The following is a 27,082-nucleotide window of genomic DNA, read 5'->3' on the forward strand; positions in this document are numbered from 1 at the left end:
CGAAAAATTTCGGGATCTCGGCGAGATGATGCAGAGAAAATGCACCACGTAATGCGCCGCGGGCCCGAGAGAACGACCGAAGAGAAACCGGGCGAGATGGACGACGCAGAGAAGGGAAGATCGGCAGATGCGGCAGCAAAAGAAGAAGAAGCAGCTGCACCCCGCTGCCACGCATCCAGCCGTATATATTCCTTCAGACCGCGCGTCGTGATTGTGCGGCCTATGACTACGCCTTGTGAACAAAGTCGTCCCGATTCCATCATTTTCAGTCGTGAATATCGGCCGAAAAACACGTCCACGATAGACCGTAACGCGATCCCCAAAGAAACTCAAGGTTTTGCGTACGCCGCTCGCTTGAATCGCAGAATGAGAAAGAGAACCCGTAGGTTTAATAAACTTTAATCTTAATTTTAATCTCTATTAGTCTGATACGAGCTTTACGGTTAAAGATAATCTTTTTTTTTTTCTTTTTTTTTTGCGCGGTTGTTTTTCTTTAATTTTGCGTCGCTCATTTCGTATACCTTACGTTAAGTTTTTTTTACGTTTTATATTTAAGTATGTAAATTAGTTTGTTGCATTTTTTTTATATTATACATTCAACGTACGTATCGAATCGCGAATACAAGTCTCGATTACACGTATCTATTATGTGATGAGAATATCGCTGGGCTTTCCTTAATCTAATCTTGTTTACTGCGACGTAAGCAGGCACTTACAGAGAAGAATCTGCTAACAAAAATAGTCCCGAGCATGATATGTTTTGAGCTAAAAAAGGCTTCAATTTCGCGTCTCACGTCGCCGTGTAGGTGAGTTAAAATTAAGCCATCTTCGTAAACATCTATGTCGTGAATTATTAAGTTACCCGTGAAAGTACCTGGTCGTCGGAATTTGGAAATATAAAACCGCTGGAGAGCGCGAGATCGGTTCGAAATTAATCGCAGTTATAAAATATATATGTATATCGCGGTAAAAGTAAAAGCGCTCGGGAAGATTTTAGGCATCGACGGTGAAATCAAGAGAATCGAAAATTGCCGTCGCCGAAAGGCCGGCAGGAATCCGCAGGAACGATTCGAAACGACAGCGAATGATCGGAACACGCCCACTTTTTCACGATTCCAATTAGGAAGACCCTCTCGCAGGGTACGCTTGGTAGTTGATTGGCGTTGGCTAGACAGTGGTGGGAATTAATGAAGACAGTTAGAGGTGGAGTGTTATGGCGCGGTGTCGGCGGCCAAATCGACTTTTGTGCTTGCACGGAAATCGTTGGGAGATTGCCGATCGACCCTCATCGGCAATAACGCGATATTAAAAATTATTTTCAGATTATTTGGAATAAGAACTCACGATCGGTCTGTTTTCACTCAGTTGTTCTCTTACGATTATGCGCGCATTAAATTAAAAAAAATAAATAAAAATAAAAATCCTATGATTAAACGTGAGTAGCAATCGTCAGTGATTACTGATATTCTATTATTTAAAAGAAGCTCTCGCAAGCGCAGCTGAGATCAAATAATCTCGCGTTAAACTGTAAATACCGTTTCCGACGTCCCCATCAACGGAGCGACGGTGATCACCGTTATCTTTTGTCGCGACGCGAGGAATCGCCAAATAATACACGCGTCCAATAATATATCGTTAGAACGATCCGCCGTGCCGCGTCGCGCGGAGACGCTCGTCTCGTAAGACGGCGCAGTACTTTCGAACCTTAGGTCACCGGCATACATATTCATGCCGAGTGTTTACCTAAGGCCAGAAAAAAAACTGTTAAGAAGCAGAACCGAGGTATCGCATTAATACGAGGGTACTCTAGGGAGCCTACGAATACGTAGGTATATGCAAATGACACCGTTCCTCCGGGGAGATCCTTTAAATCACACATCGGGGCTACCAATAACACGTGCATGGACAGAAGAATCGCTTCTCGTGGCAGCCAAAAGAGAAGAACGGCAAAGAAGCGCAGTGATCTTATTTTGCAAGCTCAATCTGACGCTCGGAATTCTCGATAAGACAAAAAAGAAAGGGGGGAAAGAAAAACAAAGTGCCGAAAATTCCACTTTAGTTTTAAGCATTAAAACAAGACGACAAGCAAGTTAAACCGAGATTAAAGTTAATTCGCTTTGGTGGAAATGACCCTAAGACAAAGAGAGAGGGGTTCTTAACCTTGGCGATAATCAAGCAAAACCGAATAAAAAAATGTATCGTAGAAGAAACGAGCGTTCCGGTGAGGAGGCGGGACGTCAAGCACTGGGGACAGCCGCGTGTTTTGGCGGACACGGCGATAAACCCGCTGCACCTCGCGTTACCTCCTCCGCAGGTATTATCCGCCATGGCGAACTTTTTGGAGAGGAGAATTCGGAGCAAAACGGCTGGTTTTTATCGCGAGTAATTCAGGCTGCCACGTACGTATACGACCGCTAATAAATTGGTGAATGGCTGCGAACGAAACGTCCCCGTACGCCCACGCGCACTCACACGCGTGCGTGCACTTCCCGGGCCCATCGTTGTTGCGCCTAGGATACGAACGACCCGAAAGAAGGTATTTTAGAGCGAAGGGAGAAGGAAGAGAAAAAGTGAAAGAGCTAAAGAGGAAGAGGGGGAGAACGGATATTATCGCCAAACGTTAATTTGGCCGAGGTCCGGCCTACCTTCCAATTTTCGAGCTCTTACACGCCCACTTACGAGATTGTCCGTTAACGTTCCGAAACGCCAGGACGCCCGCGTTTTCCCTCCGTAACGGCGTCTCGGGTGAGAAGTCGTGTCATATGTACGCGTTGTAGCTTAACAAATTTGCCACCGAAGCTATTCCCGCAGCTGCGCGAGAGCGGAAGGGAAACGAGTCCGTTATCGATCTCGTTGATTATATTTTTATCACCGAAGAAATGAGCTTAATTAAATGCAGAAATGAGTTTAATTTGAAAAACGTTAAATGGGGTTTTTTGACAAATTTATTTTAATGGAAAGAATGGCAATTTTTAAATTAATCTATCCTAACTTTGACTAAAGAATTAAGCTTATGAAGATCTATTTTATTATATTATGAATATATTTTAATATGAATATGTTTATATGTATATAAATAAAATATTATTTAATAATAATTTATTAATACGTTATAAATTAAATATGCAAACGTATTGGTGGAAATAAAGGGAACTCGCGCCGTGGCTTCCTTGCGGCTTACAATTTTATCGAATGACGGCGCAGTTCTCCGGTGGATTTGCGAATACGAAATAGGTCGGCGCGAAATAGGGGAGACGTCGCCGTTGCGTACACCTCGACTTACGGGGCGCGTATTAGCGTGTGCGAAAACGCTCGCGGTAAGAACCGGTTATATAGGCATCGTCCGCCACCTCTCTTCTCTCTGCACCTTCTCTTCTTCCTCCGCTCATCCGCCGACCTTTCGTTCCTCTATCCTCTTCGAGGATCCTCATCGGCGAGCTTGCCGCTACATAATGCAGCCTCGCGTATGTGTGTGCATGCACGCGTGCACGGCCGCTAGGCTAAGCGCATACCCGCACGCGTAAATATACAGGGTGTTCAAACTCGGATAGAAGGTGTCGACCCAGTGAAATCGTCGTAGTCGAAGTTGCCAATAATATTAAATGTATGATTAACGTAAGAGCGGATTTCTAATTTAATTTTTGTATGAGTTTTTACTGCAGCGCGACGTAAAGAATTAATGTCGAAGGGCGTTGTAATAGGGATGAATTTTATCTCGCTTATGTGGGGCTGTTTCTGAAACGCCTAGTACATGGGCCGGTACGTATACTTGCGCGATGCTTCGACACCATGGGCGCCTGCCTATCTGACGTCGGGTGCTTACGAGGGCAAGTCCGCGTCTTTTCTTTTTCTCCCTTTCCTGACCTGGCTACCGACAGGCTGTAGGGACGTTGGTTCCCCCGCGTTTCCTCCCATACCCCGCGCCCCGAACACCACCGGAGGCGTCGGCATCTCGCGAATGTTCACGGATAGTCCTGGAACTTGCTGCACGGAAACGGCGGTATGCGCTGCACCGCCGTAGTCTGCGAGAAATATGATCTTCCCGAGAAGAGCTCGCCGTACGCTTCCGAGACTTTCAAGTGGACTTTTAGCGAGTCGTGTATTAAAATTGCGAAACGCAGCCTGCAGATATGTATTTGCGATAGAGATTTTTTTTTTCTTTTTTTACCTTTTCCTTTTCTTTTTTTTAGAAATATCTACCGCAACTTTTAAGTAATTGCGAATAAATAATCGAACAAATTTGCCATACGATTAATTTTATATTATATTATATAAAATAATGTAAAATGTCTAGCATTAAAATATGATGTGCGTTTGCGTGATTTTGTGAATTCGCGAGTATCGCTAATCAATTGATTTTTGTGTTACAGATTTCGGATAGACAACACTGATCACATAATTGACGTGAACAAAAATAACGCGATGTTCGAATACGATCAAGTGAATATAATATGTCCCGTATATCCCCCGGACTCGTACGTCGATGACGATGCTGAGAAGTACATCATCTACAACGTAAGTGAATTACTTTCGCAATCTTGATATATCCCGGTGAAAGAAAAATACAATTACTTTCCGATCCAACTGTAATTTTCTAATATTTCTAACGATACACTCATTTTACGTTTATAATTGATTCAATTTTCTATAATTGATTCTTGTTAGAATTATCACAGAATTATGATCGAGCCTAATAGCAACTATCTTTCTTTGAGCGAGATGGAACTGAAAACAGCGGCAGCATCTGGGAACTAGTCGCGGTTTATTAGACAAACTGTAACGCGCGATGTCTAATGACGGAGTTATATTGGACGTAAAAAGGTTGTCGATCAAAGTCTGCTAATGTTTAGACAGCTGCCGCTACTCGAAACTGGTTTTTTAAACCGCTTTCGTTATATCTTCGAAACGACATCCGCTCTTCGGCAACCGAAATGTAGATTTATCGATAAAGTGAAAGAAATACTTTACACGTACCTGCGCGCACACTCGGCAAATTTACGATCCCCTTTCTATTTTAATCTCGATTCGCTGCAGAGACGTATTAAAATCCATTTTACATTTTACTTCTTTATTCTTCTTTAATTAGCTATTTTTTTTATTATTTTTTTTACCGCGCAAATTGTAAAATCTATTTTATTTAATTCATATATTTTTTCAATCGGTTATTTTGTTCGCTCGAAATACTTTTAATCGCGATAGGAATTTTTTTTTAAAACAATTATTCGCGAAAGTTAATCCCTATCCACGAAATATCGTCGCCAGGACGAAAATGTCGAACCCACGCTCTCAATTGATACGTTTTTACGCACACCTTCGGTCTTTCTAACTCCGGATACGGCGGCAGATTCACGAACGTCGAACATTCCCTGGTCCACCCTCTCGCAGCAAAACCTAGCGAGGACCGTCGTCGGCGACCTAATCGTTTCGATCCACTCGATCGTCCCTCCACCCTGCGGCATCCGCGGCCCCATTGTCTCCGGCGTTCTTCCTACGCGACGATTAACCCCAACAATGAAGGCCCTCTTCCACAGAAGTGCGCGGGAGTCTCCGGGAGGGGAATTACGCCAAGACGGCACCTTTCACAGTGGTGAATCGGCGATCGGTGTCGCCGATCGATTATACCGTCGCGACTGACCGTGCGATTTCTTCCCGGGCGTTTTGCAGGTGTCGAAGGAGGAGTACGAGACGTGCCGGATAACGAACCCGAGCCCGCGCGTGATAGCGGTGTGCGACAAGCCGCGCAAGACGATGTACTTCACCATTACGTTCAGGCCGTTCACGCCGCAGCCCGGGGGCTTGGAGTTCCTCCCGGGCCACGATTACTACTTCATCAGCACCTCGTCCAAGGACGACCTGCACAGGCGCATCGGTGGCCGGTGCACCACCCACAACATGAAGGTCGTCTTCAAGGTTTGCTGCGGCAACGAGGCCGAGACCTCTTCGTCGGCGACCGCGCGCAACAATTGTAAGTACTCGAGCAGAAATAACAATACGACCCTAATTAAGATGACGACAGTCCGATTCGATAATCGGGCTCTGATTAATACATTCGATCGGGACGTGAGATATTTGGTAACGCGATACTCTTATCAAAAACAAATAAATTGAATAAGTCTTATCAGAAACCCGAGTAGAAATGACTCAATGTACGTATGTATATACGTATGAAGCTCTGATGACGATAAATGGAAGGCAAAGTTGTACCTAGTCCGATTAAAGATTTTCTTTCTATTCGCAAAACGCTCGCGAGAGCCAGGGATGCGAAGCGGCGCTTGAACCCGGCGCGTAACAATCGCCGAACGGCTTTGTTCTCCGAGATATCTAAAGGACCGACGGGATCATTCGCGTGACGATTCGCTGTGCGAGCGCTCTCGCGTGCGCCTCTTCATTTGCATCGGCGCGGCGCCGCGCGCCTTTCGCGAATCAAGACTCGAAAACTTCCCATGGAAGTCGCGGCTCGCGCGTGGCAATTATATTCTAATTTCTCAATTATCATAATCTTAAATTGCAGGCATCGTTCGCACAAGAGACATACTGCCTTTTCAGTCCGCGTGATTTCCGTCAAAGACGTGCGCTCGAAGGGAAGACGGCGGAGGAAAAAAAAAAAGGAATCGGGGGCACGAAACAGAAATTACCCATAAATTCATTATCCCGTAATCAGTTACGTGAGAGGAACGGCTACCATAACAGGCGGCGGGCTCGTTCGCCATTTTTTCAAGCTCATTTCCCCGTCGGTTGTTCCGCCGTCTCTTTTTTAAATAATCCCTATCGATTATAATCCTCACCGGCGCGGATTTGTTGCGGCCGAAGGGGAACCCTCCCTTTTGCGTCCCGAGGCACAATAAATTCCACCATTTCATTTTGCCCCGCTATTCTCTCCCCAATTCGTTCCGACGCATCCTCGAGGAGCATCCTCCCGCTTCTTCGTCCCCCCGTGGGCCCCGATCCTTTTCCTGCCACCTCCGCCCCGGTGGAGACGATTCATGCGCCATAATGACCAGCTATTTTGCTGGCCGGGAACTCTGAACTCTCCTTCTCCTCTCTCTCTCTCTCTCTCTCTTTTTATCTTTTTCTTTCTCCTCCGTTCTCTGGCTTTTCTCACTCTACCTTCTCGGACATTGAGGATTCCACGGCGAGAGGCCCCGACCTCGCGTTCACGGTAGACGTTCGAGAGTTCGCGCGCGGCTACTTCCACAGTTATATCGCCGGGGGGTGCGCGCATCTCCTCGCGAGTTTTATTTGCGAGGGGTTAGCAGGTACTGCGCCGAGTTGCGCGCTCAGAATAACACGGGGGACTGTATCGCCGGCCGTTCGCGATGGGAAAGTGCGAAGATGACGAAGGTAGACTCTCACCGCGTCTAGACGCGATTTCTGAAACTCGCCTATTTGCACGTCAGACTCGGGAACCTTTATTTCTGTATCTTTTATCTTGGAAGTTAAACAACCGTTTAATTTTTTCCTGTACTGCAAGACTTAAATATACAACAATCTGTTTTTTTTTTTTTTGCTTACTAGAACAAACTATGCGTACGCTATTGCGTGAGCTATTTTTTTAAAAGGTCCTTTCGTGCGCGTTATTATAATTGAGTAATCTATGATCGACGACGTGTTATCGATTCAAGAGACCCGATTTCAAACTGCGAAAAAATAAAAAATCATGCAACTCACCAATCTGCATGAGCTTCAGCGGAGTTGAAGATTTCTGCCGGTGGCTGTAACATAAAATAAAATATATTATTGTAGACGTGTAAATTGGTTCATAAAATTAATTAAAAAAAAAAAGTTAAAGTTCTTATTTAATAAATATTTTATTAAAAAAAGTTTTTCTTACCTAAGAGTTGCTCCGCCGATGCAGGATGCCCCCCGGGCCTGCTCCTCCTCTCAGATGGGACGTGACGAGCCATCCTTCCGCGCACAGGAAACTCGCGAACACCCCGACCGTGATTTTATAATCGCGAAAGTTACTCAAAGATCACTTACGCGCGTTCCATGTTCGGCACTCGCGTTTAGAAGAAAGTCGTATATCAAAAAATTCCGCGCGAATACTGAACGAACTCCCGGAACGCCCGACGAACCGGCTGCGGTTCGTATAATTCTTAATTATCGGCGGTGACGACACTTTTGTTGATGACGGCGGATGCAGCTACGTCGATCTGTAACAAAAAAAATATATATATATATTAATTTTAGAAATGCTGCAAGTATCAGCTATTAGTTCTGTGTCTCAAAAAAATAATTCTTACCTCTGGGACTGCTCCGTTGTCGCACGATGCCTTTCCGAGGCCTCCTCCTCCTCTCAGGCCTCCCGTCAGAGTGGCTAGCTTCCTCGCAGATCGCCTCAACTCCGTCCTCGCACTGGTCCCTGCAAACAAAAAGTTCAGATAATTAGTTAAAACTCCTCACACGGAGAATGAGGAAGAGAGGATAGTTCTCATACCGGGCGGTTTTCGTTGTACGCAATACGCAAATGAGTATTACTTTCGGTACGGACACACGTGGCTGCTGTACAGTGCGTAGCGAGTACGTGTGCATTGCGCGACCGCTGGAGAAGGACAAAGCGAGAGTGGAAGTAGTGGGGGAATATACCTAGCGCGCGGCACGTAGGCTCGCGCTCGCTCTCACCCCGTCACCCTCCCGTCCCCCCGTCACCCTCCGCTCGTTTTTATTCAAGATATGTATATTCTAATTGCAAGAGAAACTCTTCAGAAATATGAACTCAATACTTTCTCTAGTATCATTACGCGACGAAGAAGACGGGCGAGGTGCCTCCCGGTCAGTGTACGCGAAACGGAGAAAACGATCGAAACGATAAAAATATAATTTGAAAAGTAGGAAGGGCTGACTTAAAGCAGCCTTATTTCTTAAATAAAAAGAGGACTTTTTTATTCAAGAAATAAATTTTTTTTTAATAAAAAAAATTGAGAGCATACTTAACAGTCGCAGAAACATACGTCTGTATAATTACTTAATCCTGACTGTTTTACAGCCGTACCCGTGACCAGCAGCACCGTGCCCAGCAGCAGCTCGACGAGCACCGCGGTTTTGGGCGGCGGAGCCGTCGGCGTGCCGCCTCCGCCGTTGCCGCCGATCGTCTACAGGGGAGGAGATCGATTCTACCCGGGGGGCAATATCCATCACCATCACGATCATCATCAGACGGGCACGGCGGCGCCGACCCTGCCCCACGTGCCCCCGCCGGCCGTCTACCCCGTGCATCCGCATCAGCCTCAGCAGCCGATTCACAATGGACCGCCGTCCTCGATCACGCCGCCCAAGACCTCGACTGGTCAGAAGAAGAAGAACAGTACGTGTTACGTCTATCACCGTTGCGCGCTATTCTTTCTATCTGTCTCGATAGTAACGGCTGCGTACAGCGAAAGCGCTACTTTCGCAGCTGCTGTAAAATTTGTAGATCTGATCGGGGTGTACTTTCAAACTTTAAGATTAAGAGCGCGTTCACGATTTTTACAACAGTTTCGAAATAGCTTTTCTCGCGGAACGCAGCAAATCTTGTTCCGAAGCGCTTTCGCGCATCTGATACCGAAATCTCTTGGCTCCGGAGATTAGCTCGTAGAGTCGCCTTACGAAAATTGGATCAATCCGCCGTCGGTTTCTTCTTCGATCGAGGAGGATTTCTTGGCGAAATCAAATCACGCTCGGAAGCGCCGCACGGGGCGAATAATTATTAACGACCGTTGGCAATCGGTAGTAATTGACGATCGAAGTTGTGAAAGTGTTCACCTCGCTAGTCGGGTTTCTTCTAATTTATTCACGTGAGCTTCGTTCTAGGATAAGATGATCGCCTATGTAATATTGATACCTATCTACGGTGCATCCAAAGTAAATTACAGCAGAAATAATAACGATCGTTGTCGATTACCGATTGCAAACCGCGTTCTGTCTGTTTTGCGCGCTTATTCCAGCTCGTCTAGCTCGTCATCTCTCCGATTTACGGCAACGAGCCGCGGCAGAGTTTCCTTATTTTCGTCCGGTCGCGGAGTTATTTTGCGAAATAAAAAGGGAGATTTACATATTTATTCGGCATCGTGTTTACGCGCGAGATAAAAGCGCATTTGGTTGCAAACGCGCGCTGTAAATACGCGCGCTTCTACACCCTCGACGAGACGGAGGGTCGGCAAGGTGGCGGGGTGCCGAGATTCTCCGATCGGACGGAACACCTCCGCACGAGGATCATCTGTCGATTCCGCGCGCGTCGGAGTCTACGATTTAATTTGACTTCTAAATACGTGCGCATTTGCATGCCGTTGATAAGTCGCTCGTGGACGACCTGCTTGGCCATTAACGGCGTCGCGTTACCGGAATGCCGCGTGATAGGAGATGCGCGTTCTCAAGGTGTCGACACGAAATTGCCGAGGTTTTCGTTTCCCGCGCGTGATAATAATGATTAAAAGTTGAGAGACGCGACTTAAACGCCCGCGCCGACATATTCTCAACGACATACCTCGAAGTGTAGCTCTATCTGCTAAAGATCTTTATCACGGATTAAGAAAAAATATATATTTCTTAATATTTTATACATGTAAAATATATAAAGAAAATAATTTATAGTTAATTAAAATAATATATGTATATGTATAATTATTATATTTAGGAGGATTATTCTTTAAGACATCGGTTTGTCGGTTTATAAAATCTGTGTATTTCTTAATCAACCCTGCGTATTTCGGCTAATAACTCATTGTTCTGTTTTGCAGAAGAGTATTCGGATCATCCGAACGAGGTAGTTAAGAACGAGGAGCTGACGTATAACGGCGCGAGCTCGTTACATGGTTCTCATACGCAAGCTCGGTACGTGCAGTGTCTGATCCTAACAACGTGCAGCCTCCTGATGGGCGCGTTCCTGCAGCAGCTACTGCGGTGAAGCGACAACGCCGGCCGCGTACGAAAACGTCGTATATCCCATGCGTCGAAACCCCTTCTGTGATTATCCTACGTTTAATTGATTTCTTGAGAGGCGTGCGAGAGAGACGCGCGCACCTTAGCCGTCCCTCGATCGCAGCGAGACACGCACGGTCGCGCCGACTCGAGAGATAGCAGAGAAGAGAGAAGAAATGGAAAGCACGAAAGAAAGGAAAAAAAAAAGGACTACGAAGTGCGAGAAGAAAAAAGACGCACGACGCACGAGCGGCAACGCCATATTAACTACAATTAAGGAATTAGCGGGGTTCTAGGATGGAACGTAGGTGAATGAGGATGGGGAAGCCGAGAGTAAGCCGGAACACCGCGGAAGAAAAGACGAAGAAGCGCTACTAGACACTACTTATAGTACACGCCCACTATTATCACTACTATAAATGGTAGTCGTATTGGTTGTCCTTCTTATCATTACGCTAATTGTAGGTATTTATTCGAATATGAGAAAGAGAAATGTAAGCGAGAATCGTGGCAGCGTGCTAAGTATCCTCGACCGAGAGATGTATGCGCGAGGAGACGTTTATTATGTACCGATAGAGCCGCGAATAACGCACCGAGTCGCGTGTCTGCGATTCGAACGAGTCCCCGAGTCCAGAGAATACCGCCGCGCGGGTTCAACAGTCGACAACGAACGGTCCTTCGTTAAGGGGTCCTCGCTCGGGGCCGGTAAGGAAGTAGTTTGTCCTGAGCGTGAGCGCGCCGTGCCTCGAGAAAAGTACCTGAAAATCCTTGAATGCTTTCGATTCGCGGCCAAAGCGGTAACAACTTGAAGGGGAAGACGAATGGTCCCTCTGTCGCGATCGACTTCCTTGCAGACACTTGGATTCGAAGTCATCGACCACGACGCGTTGCGGTTCCCCGCATAATCTTTATCGGACTAAGACCGAAGAGATGGAAGGAATTGTTCGGCCAACCGCGGGACGCCGAGGACGAAGGATCATTCGAGCTCGCACGCGAGATCGCGAGTAGGATAGTTAGCACGCGTGTAAATAAATTCCTAATGAATATGTACAAGTGGCTCCCGCGGCAGCCTCGCGCGCGGCGAAGGGCCGGGGAGATTTAAGAAAGAGTGCCGTATTTCTAGGTAAATCTTATAATATGAGAACGTGGGTCAGAGAGAACGTATGAGAATGCATTGTGGAACTGTAAGCGCCGTGCTCGTCGAATAAATCGACACGAGTCAAGGGTAGCGTATAAGTATCATTGATTCGAGCTGTTGGGTAAGGAAAGTAGTGTAAGAAACTCAAGTGCGAGTAAGCGAGTATTATGCGTGAGAGACTGAACCGCGAATCGAGCAAAAGACAGATTTGTATAATAGCTGTACCATACTGAGACTTCTATCTATAGATCTGTATTATATTTATTATCCGCTATCATTACGCTAACGACTATTCAACACTCGATATTCTATATTTGCTAGTGAAATATCAAATTTAATAGCGAACAAATTTAACGTATTGCCGAGGGTGAAGCGGCGATCGCGATATGAACGAGCCCCCGGAGTCAATTCCCCACCCGTCCTGCCGTTTACTTCCCTCGTTTCTGACTTTGTTTAAGGTATCTCGAATTGCGTTTCTATTCGCACATAGTATGATATCAGTTCGATTCCGATTATTCCACGTTTTCGATTTATTATACCGATTCTTTTCTACGTTTTTTTACTGTTCTATTTATTATTCACATCGCCAGGAACAGAGACTTGCGCGCGTACATGTTTTGCGCATACAAGCTCGTGAATTCTACGTAACACGTACGTGCGGGAGCGCGATACGCGAAAGACGAAAGAAGGAGCAGTGAGTAATTTTTCGTTCGTGTCCATAAAAAAAGGAATGCAATTGCGAGCGCGACTGCACTAACGAATTATTGTAAATACGAATTTATGCGGGAAATGAGTACCGTAGCGAGACGAGAGCGAGTATGACTGCGTGCATGTGTGCGAAACGGAGAGATCTTTATCCAGAATCTTAAGTAGCGAGACGAGAGCATTCGCGCGTTAAAGACCGTTCGACACGGGTCAATTCGCTCTCGGACGATTGTTCGTAATTCATTGTTCTTACTCGCGTCCACGATCGCGAGAGTAATGTAAATCCGAGCGTCTCTCGCCATCTATTGATCTGTACTTTTGTTTCTTTTTTGTTGCTGCAGTTAGCGACGAGCGAGAGCTGGTCCATTTGAAACTCACTCGTTTAAGGGAGTGACGTTGAGTAAGATGTATTTACAGACAATCATTGTTAATCGACAGATTGGCTCATTTGTATTGTTCACGTTCAATTTTCGTAATTAAGATGCGTGACCGTCGTATTTGCAACTGTATCCATCGCGATCGCACGTTTAATGATGATAGATATATGTCAATTGTTGAATCTCGATGGTCCTTAGATATTCATTTAAGCGTGGATACTTGCGAATACCAAGGAATTTCCTTGGGGTATTTCAACCAGCGTTATTCCAGGCGCGCGTTTTATGAGCTGCGATTTTCTTTTGGGACGCGCTCACTCGTCGCAGTTTCAATTCCCGGGAATCGCGAAGGTGTCACGAAGCGGCCCTGTCGAATTAAGTTCAAGCGATGGCGAGAGACGATCGTTCGCACGCGAAGGGCGAAGGGTACGTGGGTCCACGCTGGGTACTCATTCGCGCGAGCGATATAAGTGAATACGTTATAACAGTAATATAGACTCGAATTACTCGATATAGAAAATAGACAAGGTCGCTCACTGCAAACTCAGTCCTCTCTTTTTTTTTTTTTTATTTTGTCCCTCCCCTCTTTTGTTCATCCATCCATCACGTCCACGCCGTTGCGCACCCACGGACCCGCGCCGTAAACCGCGAGACGTGAGGCGTCCTGCCGGAGAAGGAACGAGGAAAAAGTATTTTTTTAACAGCAGATAGAACGAACGCATCTGCGGCGGGCTTGCTTGTTCAGAAACGTATGTAAATATATGTAACGCGGAGAGACGGGCTCGAACGTAGCCCTATTAACGAGTCAGATCTATATTTCGGGGCCCACGTGCGATCCGCGGGTCCCCCCGATGCGGTTCAAACACGTGTAAATAAGCGTCCGTGGTAGGACTTAAAAAGGGAGGAAAAAAAAAAAAAAAAAAAAAGAAGAAGACGAAGGGAAAACAAGAACAGGATACGCTTCACGTCCATCTCGAGGAGGTCCGAACTCCCGTCTGCTATTACGTTCGGTAATGCCACTTCACTTACGTAATCATCCACTCGTGTGCGTGCGCGGGAGAACGAGGGGAACGCGGAGCCCGCGGATGTCTCGGGCAAGGGGAGCCCGCGTTCTCACGCGCTGAAAGAGGAAGGAAAAAAAAAAAAGAGACTTGTTCCTCTTCTCGAGATCGAGGGTAAAATACCCGCCGCGCGGCTTGTAATGAATGAATTAATTAACTAATTAATGGCTAAAATGGGGGGGGGCGGGTGAGGCGGACTTAGACTCTCTGTAAATAGACAAATTGACGAGTAAATAAGCGCGGGACACGACGAAGTTTATATTAAAGCGCATACGCGAGATAGGTTTCTAATAACGGTTTATTATAAAAGTAACAAAAGGAATAAAGATGTGAATGTATGTTGATGTCTAAGATTTTTAACGGGGAGGAGCGCGGCTCGTCGTGAGCCGCAATCACGCTAAATGTAACCGGGGTAAAAGCGCCGAGTGCTAATTAAACGGGGAAGGGGAGGGAATGGCCTCTGAAAGGGCGGAGCGGACACTTAGCCGGATCATGATTTTCTCACGTCACATATGTTATTTTGTAACCGGAGCGTAACAGGATCCACATTCCCGATATCACGGCTAGCATACGCGACGTCCTCGGACTTCCGAAAAATTTAAAGGGACGATTGATTGATATTCCGAATTAATCTGGAGGCTGTGGCAAAGAAAAATGCGCGCGGAAAAGAGTTAATAAACGAAAAGTAACATCTTGCTCGATCCTCGATACCTCGCGGATCGACCTCGGCTTTCCGAGGCGCGTTTTAATCCGCGATACGTTTTTGCGACACTCTTCGATCGTTTTGTCGGACGCGCCGTAATTAATGAGGCGGGACGCGCGCGTTGGAATATTAATTAAAAATCCCGCCGGCGTCAGCGAGCGGGCTTGGTTAACGAGCGCGCCCGTTGTTTTCGCCGCGTATGGTATTCTTGAAACGGGACCTTATAGATTGCGTGTGTTCACCAGTATGCACATTCAGTACCAGTCGTTCATTACGAAACATTACAGGATACAATACAAAGTAGCGTAGCGTTCATAACGGTAGTCCACTATAGCGAAATAGTATTTAAACGAGCAGCCGCCGGTTGCACATAAAAAAAAATATAAAAAAAAAGAAGAAAAAGACAGAAAACAGGAAAATTGCCATAATCAACCGAGAAAAAAAAAAAGAATGAGATCGCAAGTAGCGATGCACGGAAGAGAAAAGGAAGACGAGCGTGATGAATCGTTCCCGTAAAGGGCAGAGCATAACGAGCGAACGCAAAACGCAACGCACGCATCACGTGGATCCGGAAACCGCGCGAGAAATCGAGGAGTGAAGAGGGTTGAAGGGTTCGAGGGGAAAAAAAGAACGAGATAAGGGTGAGATGCACGGCTAAAATTTCGCGTTTATGCAAGCGTAATGCGCTACGCAACTTGGGGTGCGAGTGGTCGAGGAAACAGGGGGAAGAAGGGGGAGCGTTGGCTCGTCGGTGTTACGCAATTTATGTAGGTATATTCTATATGTATGTCGATATATAGCGGCGGTATATATATCGATGGCAAACGAAAGTAATTTAAAAAGTCGCGAGGAGGAGGGAAGGAGACGTTGGAGGGTCAGGGATACGAGCCGCGTCATGTTTTTCGTGGTGATCTTACTTACGTGAATCATCTCCGCTTGTTCGGGGTGTGCCGAAGGGCGAAATACGTCGGTTGCACTTCGTTTCTCGCCAAATTATTGTCCACGTGATTCGCGGGAAGTTCTCGGACTCAAGTCGCAAAACGGGCCGTCTTGAGAGAAAACACGGTCGGTCCACTCCAACTTGCGTCACGTACATTGAAAGGCAGATATAGCATTCGCTTCGGCGACGGCGGCTAGCGTATGTAGCCTTGGTGTAATTCCGTCGAGTCACACACCATCACACATTGTCACACACGTATGCCACGGAGCGCGGGTAGTCGAGGACTGAGGTGGAGCGCGCCCCTCTCCTGCCTCCCTCGTCCACGGCGGCCGAGGGAGGGGATGAAGACGAAGTAAGTCACGTACGCTAGCCGCCGTCGTCGCAAAAAATGCCATATTTGCCTTTCAATGTATATTCGCCACTCAGTTCGTTACTTCGTTAAAGCAAATTCTAGTCCGTTTTCCTATTTTAATCGCGCGAGAAGAAACGGTTTCCTTGAAGCGGAGATAAAAGACACAAAGGGATCTCCCGCATCTATCTTCCGACTTGTATTCGGAGATAAATGACTATACATATCGGCCTCGGACACGTTCAAAGCTTCATCGGCCTGTAAAATGTAAAATGCGACTCTTACACTTTTGCTATATCTTTTTGTTTTAATTAAACGTTCAAGCTTGGCGGCTTATTCATCGCGCCGCGACGCGAGGCCTAAGAACCTTCGCTTGGAAGAGATCTTAATACAAAAAGCATGAATAATTATTTTTTCCTTTTTTTATAACATTAATGCGATATTTTTCAGTTTTATCTAATCCTGTGAACTGTCGAGGGAAACAGTTATCTTATTCGAAAAGCAATCCCTGAAAATGTACTGCCATATTTAACAATTATCGTCAATTTCCGGTTCAATATCGGGCTAGTAGAAAAAAGAAAAAAGAAAAAAAAAACGACGTAAAACCAGAAACAATCCAGATGAAAGATTAATAATTTCCAACGCATCCGAAAGAAAAAGAAGAATACGCTTCAACCGGTTTCAACAATTTCGACCGGCACTACTAATACCGCGTACGTTTTGCACAACGAATCTTTCAACGATTCGTTTCCGCCACGCAGCATTTTCTTTTTTCCTTTTTTATTAATTCCAGACCTGTGGCTGTTAACGAATTAAAAAGCGCAATATCGTCGTAATAACTAAGTTCGCTTTAATGTTAGACAATTAGCTGACGTGAATACACAGGGAAAAAGTTGAGACGGGAAAGACAAGAGGGAGACTAGTTCTTCTCAGTTCGACAGGAACTGGTTCGTGATTAAAGCTTGTGCATTTAAATTGATGGGATTATTGTTTCAAGAAAAATCTTCTGAATTTAGGTTCTAATTTCACTAATTTCTTCTTCTGTGTATTCTTCGCACACGCAAGCCGTTTCCTCCTGTTTTTACCTTCGTACAAAGCACGAGGAAGGTAACGCACGACTCTCGCTTTATTCATGATAAGTGTAATTGACGTAAGTCGCGCGAACGTAAGTCGTTATCGCACCGTTCCGAGTCTTTTTATATATAATGTCTCGCATTGTCATGTAACAGATCGCACTGGCAATGAGAAAGGAAAATAGTTACTTTTGGATCCCACCATAATTTTATGATATTTCCAACAATAAATATAATAAATTCCACCATATTTATCATTAGAAATATCCTAAAATTACAATTCTCTTTTTTTTTAATCCAAAAGTGACTATATCTTTCTCTTAGCGCAGCAGGCGAGAAACAAGGTGGTCGCGGTGAGAACAATACATTCGTTTCATTCTTTCCCGCATTGCACATCCAAGACGAAAGTTCAAAAAGTTTAACTACAGCGCGCGTTTGACAATTTCCTGAGCGACGACCAGCGTAACAAATCGTTCTCTCGTAACAACATAATCTATATCTAACGCAGCGAACGTTATCGAAATCGCATCTCCCCCCGCGATTATTATTCCTCTTTCGCTGCATCTCGTGAGGAAAGAGCACATACATTGAAAGAAAAGTACTATCCCTTTTGGACTCAACGATAATTTTATAATACTTTTTATTATAAATATAATTGACTTAATTATATTTACAATTGATTCAATCATATTTATCATTAAAAATATCATAAAATTACAGTTTAATCCGAAAGTAACTATATTTTTCTCTCAATGTAGAAACGTAATCAGTATTTCTGACAGCAATAAAGCAGTCGCTTTCGACCGCTGTGCAATAAAAAAAAAAAAAAAAGTATTTATGGTCGCGAATACCTGTTAAAAAACGCGTTTTGCTGCGGTAGAAGATAAGCGGAGGAGCAAAGCGATCGCGTGGAGAACAGCGTCGTCGGATTCAGGCGGTTCTGTCAAACGCGAGGCTCACTTATTATTAGATCCCGGATTAAAGGCGATTCTTTGATAAACCTGGCCGCTTTCCAAGGCGAGAGAACTCGCGAGTGAAAGACCGGCAATCAGCGGAGACGAAGAGCAAAAGGAGGAAAAAAAAAAAAAAAACAAGAGAGACTCCACGCTCGTCGCAAAGTGCGTCAAAGAGCCGAACAATTAAATAAGCCGGCAAAAAAAATGAGACGAATATGCGGAGAGGAAAAGGAACTGAACAGGAACCGCCGAACAACCGCTCTGCCGCGACCACCTCGCGGTAATTAATGCCAGCCTGGAGTGGAACGGGGAAAGATTTAATCGAGCGTATTTTTGCGAAAGACGATGCCGCTTGAGGACCCTTAAAAATTGCACCGAACAGCACCCTCACGGCCTGGGGAGAGAGAGAGAGAGAGGAAACGCGTAATGCATTGAAAAAAAGGGAGAGAAAGGGAAAACGTCACGACGAAAGGGTGGCACGCCCCCGATTAAGGATGGCCTATATATCGCACTCGTTTGAAAACTTATCGCAAGAATGCACAAGAAGTAGCGTACACTCGCTGTACTACTGTTTGTTGACTCGAATTAATATGCGGATTAAAGTCGGTTTGGTTTATCTGTACATGGTGAGTCCAAGATCCGCGCGAACGGAACGCTTGCAGTCGTCCGGAAATGTCTCGCTGAGATCATTACTTGCCGCAGAATCGAGAGTAAAACACCTGAATCTAAGTAAAACGTGGCAGGGGAGATTCGTGCCGGACGAGCGCAAGTGTTCCGCGCGGCGATATTGTTATTATACGAATGTACTCAAGACGGCATGGTATACAAGACTAAAACAAGACCTAAAATAGGAACATAATATTTTATAACTCAACTTTTGTACAGAATAAATACTTGTACTGTGGACCAATATTTCTTTCATTTCATTGTCATATCAAAAACCAGCGTTATCGAATGCGTAGATCATTTATCACGTTAAGATTGTCGATACTTACAAAGACAATAGCTTTCTATAAAGATAACACTTTTTTAATTTAATATTATTGTAAATATTTTAATCAATTGTGTTCAACATGATTTTCTGTTAAAAGTAAAAGGTAAGTAAAATTTTAAGTTTCTAGAAAAATATATAAATTCAATATGTACAGATATATAAATCTAAATTTATTTCGTTACCATTTGTTTATGCACTAACGGTATAATAACAATGGCGTTTTTCGCCTCGGGTATTTGCCACCAACTACCACTTTTGTGTTGGTTACCTACGCCAGCAATAAGATGATTCCCATCGGGCGTAAAAGTAAGCGCGTTTATGAAACCCGTTAATTTAACTTCAAACAATGAATTTAAAGATCTTAAATTCTCACTGCATTGCCATAGCTTAATTACACCGTTCCGCGATCCTAGAAATTGTAATTTATTAATTAGTATCGAGAAAAAAGAATAATAAAGATTCATAGATAAAAATAAAAATTAATAGTTCATAGATATAGACGTGATATGATAATGTACCTGACGCTACTAAATCTGTGTTCAATAGGGTGGCAATACTTGAAATCCACATCGGTTGACCATTCGTTTCATCTTTTCCGTGCGCTTCGGGTATCGAGCACAATGGTTTCTTTTTCAAACATCCCCAAACGCAAAGCTGTCCGTCGTCACCGCCACTGATAAAATTCTCTTCGTTGATAAGCTTAACTATGTCAATGCTATTGCCGACGTTGTGCGCGTTGAATATCAACTGCGATTCTTCAACTATTTTCCATATCCTAATAGACCCGTCGAAACCACCGCTCGTGATGGCACGTTCTCGTGAAAGTGCATCGATAGAAGTGATAGCACTCTGATGTCCAAATCTATAAAATATTTATATATATACATACAATTTATTTTTTATTATATAATATTAAATATAATTATAAAATCTATAATAAATTTGATTATTAAATTTGTAAAGTTGCTTACAAGGATTCAACATAAGCCATATCGTCCAAGTTCCAAACTTTCACGCTCCTGTCATCAGATGCGGAATATAATGTGTGAGTATTTTTTCGGAATACTAATCCAGATACAGGACCTCTGTGACCTTGTAAATTTTTTATATGATCAAAGGTATCGCCAGATAACACTTTTATATCTTTACATCCTGCATCTCCTACTACCTGTAATGAGAAAAACTCGTCCATGTACAAAGTACTTTTTATAAAATAAAAATAGGTTTTGTTTAAACTTACAAGAAACTTTCCATCTGTGCTAATTGCTAAACACCGTATAGATTTCATTCCAGGTTTCGTCTTTCCTCTGTTTCCCCTAAGGGCTTTCAATTTGATTTTTTCCTTTATAGACCCTACAAATATATTTTCCAATTTAATTCATAAAAAATAAGTGTGTAATAGTAATTTTTTTTTAATATTACTTAATTTAATATTATTTAAATTAATAAGATTAACCAACAAATAATTATAAACTAATTTAAACTCGTTTTGTTTATAATGTTCTTAAATTAAAACTTATAAACTCACATTTAATTAAACTACCATCCTTAGATCCTGAATACAATATGTTGCCATCACTAGAAAGACAAATGCAAGTAATAGACGATTTATGTTCTTTACATCTTAATGTTATAAGCTCCTTGTGGCCAACATAATTGACTGCTACATATTTTCTTAATCGTCCTTTTTCCTCCAAATACTCTTCCCGCAATCTCCGCGCAACTGCACCTTCTTCAAATTCTGCTCTATCTTTTTCTATAATACAAAGATAAATTTAGTCTGTAAAACTATTCGTTTTTTTTTTTTTTTTTTTTTTTTTTCTTTTAAAGTCTAAAATAAATATAATACATTGAGATTTATACCTTCTGCTTCAATTTCTTCAAGATATTTCTTTGCAAGCCTTAAACGTTTTTCTTGTGCAGTTTCCTCTTCTTCTTCAGTTTCACTGTGTATTTTATTTCTATAACGAAATTTTTTAATGTTCTTATAAATATTACATTCTTTCCACCTATTTCTTTATTATAATTACTTTATTATTATAATTAATAATAATAAAGTTAATAAAAAAATTAATAAAAATAATTAATTTATTATAATTACCCTAAATTTTCCTCTGCAAGTTCTTCATCTGTGCTGGCAATGCTTTCATTGTCCTCTAATTCAGGTTTTTTAGACTTTCTCGATTTCTTCAATTGCTTTGAAGTAGATTGTGTTATGGATGTTTTACTAAAGTGGCCATTGAGCTAAAATAATATAATTATAAATTGTAATAAATAAAGTTACCAGGACATTGAAATGTATGTAACGAAAAATTATGAACAAGTTTATAAACGCAAATGTTAAAATTATATAATATTTTGTTCACTTGTAACAATCTTTTTTAACAAATAAGTAATAGAAAATATGCAAACGTTTAATAAAAGTCAAAGATAAATAAAATAATTGTATGATTGTTAACGCGCGAATTATTTTAACCTCTAAATGGGGAATGCCACACTTTTGAAAGAGGAATAAAATAAATTGAAAAGCTTACTTTACGCTTTTGTGCACTACTTCCTCGAGCACCACTTCTTATGAAAAATGACATCGCTATAAATAATTATTATAAATTAACAAATTAGTTAAGCCACGTGTGTGCGTCAAAATGTTTAGGTTACGTTTTAGATAATGCAGGTTTCAAGAAACGTTCGAAGAAACTATTGGCGTTGCCAATCAAATGCTACCAACATTATAAACCTATTCTTTCTGATGGCGGTAACGAGAAATATAAAATTAAAAAGTAATAAAATAATAAATAAAATATAAAAGCACAAAAATAATTACGTATAATTATCGTTGCATATTTCAAAATTCATATGCATACGTACGTTTATATAAAGTAACATATATGTATAAAATAAAATATTATACATTTTAAAATATATAATTTTAATTATTTGTATCTTATAATCTTATTATAATTTTACTTGTATTAATGTTTTATTAAAATAGACAGGTAATTTATACATATAAATTTATATAAACACACATGTACATACTTTACGTAAAAATATTAATCTTAATAAATTATTTTGGTTTAATTTTCTTCTACACGTATTAAAAAGTTGGCGTTTTCTAAAAATACAATTTATTAAAATAAAATAATATTATTCATATAATATGTCTACTTATTCTTTTTCGACTTCATTGTGGAACTATCTTTTTTTGCACAAGTGTGCGATCTGAATAAAAGCCTCTTTAATTTCCGAAGAACAAAGAACGCGGTGTAAAGTACTGTAACAGTTACAATGAATATAAAAGCATAAATATCCAATAGACACCGTTGCCACCAATAAAGATCAAGCTCTGGTGATCGAAGAACGTGTCCATATTTCGCAATATATTCCACCCAAAATATAGCCGTACTCGAAGCATTCATCGGTCGATCGACGAATCGTTTCGACAGTTTTTGTATATTATCACTGAAATAAATAAATTAATAAAACATTTAAAGACAAAATCATTTATGACAAAACTCAATTTGCAGTAAGCAACATTTTTTTATCATTTTGCATTTTTATAATAATTTCATTAAACTCGTTTAAATATGTTTTAATTATTAAATTATTCGTATAATATTTAATCTTTAGTGTCTACAGTTTTTGGATATTTACCGGTAAGTAGGATCCTTCAAGATGCTATTTAGTGCTGAAGTTAGTTTCTCCTCGGTAATATTATATATTGAATGAAGCGAAATAGCCACTTGTTTGGTAACATAGTTTTTAACATTGATATGCTGATCGGCAAATAAGGGAATGCCAATCATAGGAACTCCATAATAGACCGCCTCTGTCGTTCCACCGAGCCCGCCATGTGTAATAAAAGCTCGAGTATTCTTGTGTTCTACAAAATTCATAATCGTATAGAAAAAAACAGCGTCTCGTGTAAAGAGAGGCTCAGTAATACGCTGCGCCTATACTTGGCTCTTGATATTTTCTCTCACTTCTCCAAAAAAATAAAAAAAAATTTAATGTACAAATAGATAAACAGATACGACAAAAATATTATAAACAAAGTCTGTAACAATTAGTATTAATAATTATATACATACTGAAAATGGAAATCTGCGGAAACCAAGGCTGCGTCATAACGTTCTTCGGTAATCCTGGCAGTAAATCTTCTTCTTTTGCCACTTTCATCAGTACTCGAACCGGTGCAATTTTTTCGAAAGACGCATAAATTTGTTGAATTATTTTTTCAGGGTAAGTTTCAATCCTCACACTGGAACCGAATGTAAAGTAGATGCATCCATGCTCACTGTCGTCTAACCATTTTTGTACTTCCTGTATAATATATATATATTTTATTTATAGAAAAAAATTGGGGAGTTAAAATTTAATAAGTGGTACAGAAAGAGCGCGATTGAACTTATTGAAACGTACCGGAGATAGTGGACCATCGTCCCTGATGTGCAAACCACCAACTTCGATCACGTTCGTGGCCAACGGTCTAACTCCGTTTAACGAGTGATGAGAATTGGTCAGATACAGAGCTATGTCCTTATACAAGTCTTTGATATTCGATACGTCTATTCCAAAATGCTTCTTTACAAACGTCAAATGGTGGTTTGTATAATAATGGAACTGCCAAGTGTGAAAATGTATTGCCCAGAAGTTCATTAAGCGTTCCTTAAAGTTCATGCGCTGAGTGTAATCTGAGAACATGCTCGGGGTGTAAGCAGGATTTATCGGGTTGGCAGACACCTCATTGAGCCAATCATGCATCATGCTGGTCACTGTAGCGATCACGGGAACTTTGAGATGACGGCCGAAAGCTATGTAGCACGGTGATGCAAATAACTGCAAATATTGACAGTCAATTAATTAATTAATTAATTTTTTTATTATATAAATATTATATAAATAGTAAATTAATTAATTTACTATTTATAATATTATATAAATAGTAAATTAATTAATTTACTATTTATAATAATATGCTCTATATCGATTATATACATAATTCCGAATTACGATTACATACCTCCAAAATGACCAGATCATATGGGGGATCTTGTGGTGGGTTTTTTATCAACTCCTGCAATTTTGGATGGCCCAACAGATTGCAAATAACATCTCCACCCATTTGAACCAAGACAGGTATCTTTGGAGAGCCGCCGAAACGTTCTAAATCTGCCGCGCTGATATTATTCACAGTTGGTGGAAGAGTATCCTTTAGACTAATATCCTTGTAATTGGGAATCGGCTTTTTCTGCGGAAAATGTGTAATTACGTCCACTTGGTGACCACGTCTCGCCAGATCCTTCATCAGAGCTTCGTTCACGATCCAATGACTCTTCCCGTGTAACGGGAACACACCGAGAATTCGATATCCATTAGCGATTTGATCACAAAGCAAAATTGCATAGAAAATCGATAGTAAAATTTTCATGTTGATTTGACGAGTCCGCCTGCTAGTATACGTTAATCGCAAAAATGTCTGTCATCTCTTCACGTCTTATAAAGACCTCAATATAAACGTTGACAAATCAACTTTTGTTATCGCACCAGCTAGCCAATCACAATTAATGATCACACTTTATCTAGAACGTTAATTGACTAAAAAACAAAGTGACGTAAACACTTTTATAAGAGTCAATAAGATAAAACGTAGACTTCTTACGCTGCAATAACAGTTTACATATATAATAATTTGCAGCGTTATTTTATATTAAGTGTCTGGTTATTAATAACTACAAATTTTCCGCAAATTAATCTGTAAAGAACACTACAAATTTAGTTCAATAAAGAGAGATAACGCTTATCATTCGATACTTTTAAATTTTATCAGAATAGTTGTTTTTATGTTTCAATATTGAGATCTCGTAATAAGCAAACGATACTTTTAATTTTTTTTTTTAATAAATTTTTATTACTTCTATTACTTCTATTAATTTTATTAATTTTATTAATTTTAAAGATAAATTTGCGAAGATACAACATATTAAAAAAATTAATGTTTTATACACAATTATCTTTCGCTATTGTAATAAAAAATGTTTGCATGCTGCTAGCGATATAATTCTACGATCAATTTATATTTTCTTTACAAATGTCAGTTATTTTCAAGTTATTCAGCAATCTCAATCGTCACACGAACCTTCATACTTTAACTTACTTTTTGGTATACCGACCAACAAGTGATTCTTAGGTGTACACGTTTCCGGGATCAGTTTGGCGAGATAAACTTTGTATCCAAACTGTTCGGCGAACAGCTTTCTATCGGTGTCTATAATCGTCATGCATTTGTAACCTTGCTCGGTTTTAATATTCAATTTGTCATGCGTCTGATCCGCTGCGTGACTCAGGTACGAGTATTCTTTGTTGCTGACGCGCTCTTTAAACGTTTCGCTGCGCGGGTACGTCAGCTGGTGGCAATCCTGCAGCGAACCGTAACAACAAGGGCAGCTCACAAAGATCGCATTCTTCTGTATGCAACGCTGAATGACCAAGTCCGTTGCCAAGCCGCAAGCGTGCAGTGAAGTCCCGATGTCAAAGTCTCCCTTAAAATAGTTCAAGTTGCACTGGCAAAACTGCACGTTCGTCAGTCTTAATTTTTGCACTCTCTGTTTAGCTCTGTTCAACGATTCTTCCTTGTTCTCAAGCAAAATAACTGTGCAGCGGGGCATCAAGTATGCGATCAGTATTCCTAAATGACCACTGCCTGAGCAGAAATCTACAATAGTATCTCCTGGCTTGGCCAACTTCAGAACAGGCTTACACAAATTCTGCAGCTGCTCTCGCTTCCGCCACAGCCTCGCGAGCGGCAAGGAACCACCTTCCGGGGTCACGTCGAAGGGAATATCGGTCCAATTGAGATGTATTTCGGCACCGAACGGCTCAGCCTCAAGTCGCATTGAAATTTTCATGCTTTCGATCAATTGCAACGAACGCTCTACATCCTCTTGTCTCGTATAAATGCGATTTCTCGGCTTATATCGTTTGGGATTGCTTTTATATAAACTTTCTTTCACCACAGATGGAAGCGTGTATCGAAGCGCATCTAAATTGTGGGTCTTCAATAAAGGCAAACAGCTCAAGCACTGTACAATGAATTGATCTGCCAGCATTCTGTCGTACCATTTAGCCGTTAATGGCACCAGTTCCGATACTTGACTTGAAAACGTATTCAGCAGAATGTGCATGCACACAAATATAATTATATCAGACAACGTGATGTACGTGTTCTCCGCAAACGTGTGCTCCGGCAGGCCGACTTTGTCCCGTCCTATTATATCAAGCGCCGCAAACTTCTTGCACATTGTGTATTTGTACAAATTATGCAGTCTGACTGGTTGAGACATGTGGTACTCAAATCTGGCTAAGCTGACGGGCAGTTCGGATCTCTCCAGGTCCTTTGTATTTAAAGACTTGAGCGTTAAAATTAAATCGACTTCGCAGAACCTAGTCCACACACTCACTTCAGAGCATGCCATCAAACAGGAACCTTTGAAACCTAATAAATTATTACAGTGCAGTAGATTCGTACTTTTCACAATGTGTCGTAATACTGTACACAAACCGGCCATGCAGCTATCTTTATTTACAGCGACATTTGGTAATTCGCAAGTGCTCGCGTAACTAGGTACTTCGCTTCCATTTATAACGTCGTAGACAAAATTCGTGAGATCTATTGCATATGCTTGTTCAGTTAGATCTTGTTTACTCAGTATCAGCTTGATGCTGATTGAAGACTTGCAGTATTTTATGGTAAATAAAGTGATTATTGTTTCTATAGGAGCAAGACATAAGTCCTCCATAGAATATATTATTAAATATACCTCGCTCATCTTTCTCTTTTTGTCTCCTTTGTTAAATCAGACTCAAAACAGACGGAAGTAAAAGAACTTTTGT

The 27,082-nt window shown here is 41.8% G+C and overlaps 4 protein-coding genes across 4 annotated transcripts in view; 1 reads left to right on the forward strand and 3 right to left on the reverse strand.

Moving 5' to 3' along the window:
* The window catches only part of Ephrin (ephrin), a 39,914-nt gene extending 20,807 nt beyond the window's left edge, over positions 1-19,107 (forward strand). The window contains exons 2-5 of the mRNA XM_070668199.1: positions 4,371-4,515; positions 5,665-5,965; positions 8,987-9,304; positions 10,716-19,107. Coding sequence (XP_070524300.1) covers positions 4,371-4,515; positions 5,665-5,965; positions 8,987-9,304; positions 10,716-10,882 — 931 coding nt within the window. The 3' untranslated portion in view covers positions 10,883-19,107. The remainder of the gene's footprint in view (positions 1-4,370; positions 4,516-5,664; positions 5,966-8,986; positions 9,305-10,715) is intronic.
* A 95-nt stretch (positions 19,108-19,202) lies between these two features.
* U3-55k (U3 small nuclear riboprotein factor 55K) lies at positions 19,203-21,880 on the reverse strand. Its single transcript, XM_070668191.1, has 8 exons — positions 21,724-21,880; positions 21,291-21,433; positions 21,053-21,150; positions 20,718-20,945; positions 20,430-20,542; positions 20,161-20,357; positions 19,708-20,051; positions 19,203-19,598 (listed from the first exon to the last, which is right to left on the reverse strand). Exons 1-8 carry the CDS (start codon positions 21,775-21,777, stop codon positions 19,360-19,362), a joined length of 1,416 nt encoding a protein of 471 aa, XP_070524292.1. The 5' UTR covers positions 21,778-21,880; the 3' UTR covers positions 19,203-19,359.
* A 214-nt stretch (positions 21,881-22,094) lies between these two features.
* On the reverse strand, positions 22,095-24,856 carry LOC139109262 (UDP-glucosyltransferase 2-like). The gene is made up of 5 exons (XM_070668184.1): positions 24,213-24,856; positions 23,612-24,028; positions 23,281-23,512; positions 22,844-23,072; positions 22,095-22,651 (listed from the first exon to the last, which is right to left on the reverse strand). The coding sequence occupies exons 1-5, from the start codon at positions 24,618-24,620 to the stop codon at positions 22,354-22,356; spliced, it is 1,584 nt and encodes a 527-aa protein (XP_070524285.1). The 5' UTR covers positions 24,621-24,856; the 3' UTR covers positions 22,095-22,353.
* Positions 24,857-25,145: 289 nt separating this feature from the next.
* On the reverse strand, positions 25,146-27,018 carry Gstcd (glutathione S-transferase, C-terminal domain containing). The gene has a single exon (XM_070668183.1). It carries the CDS (start codon positions 27,016-27,018, stop codon positions 25,312-25,314), a length of 1,707 nt encoding a protein of 568 aa, XP_070524284.1. The 3' UTR covers positions 25,146-25,311.
* Positions 27,019-27,082: the final 64 nt, after the last annotated feature.

The sequence above is a fragment of the Cardiocondyla obscurior genome, linkage group LG17 (genome assembly GCF_019399895.1).
Source record: "Cardiocondyla obscurior isolate alpha-2009 linkage group LG17, Cobs3.1, whole genome shotgun sequence".
Classification (NCBI taxonomy): Eukaryota; Metazoa; Arthropoda; class Insecta; order Hymenoptera; family Formicidae; genus Cardiocondyla; species Cardiocondyla obscurior.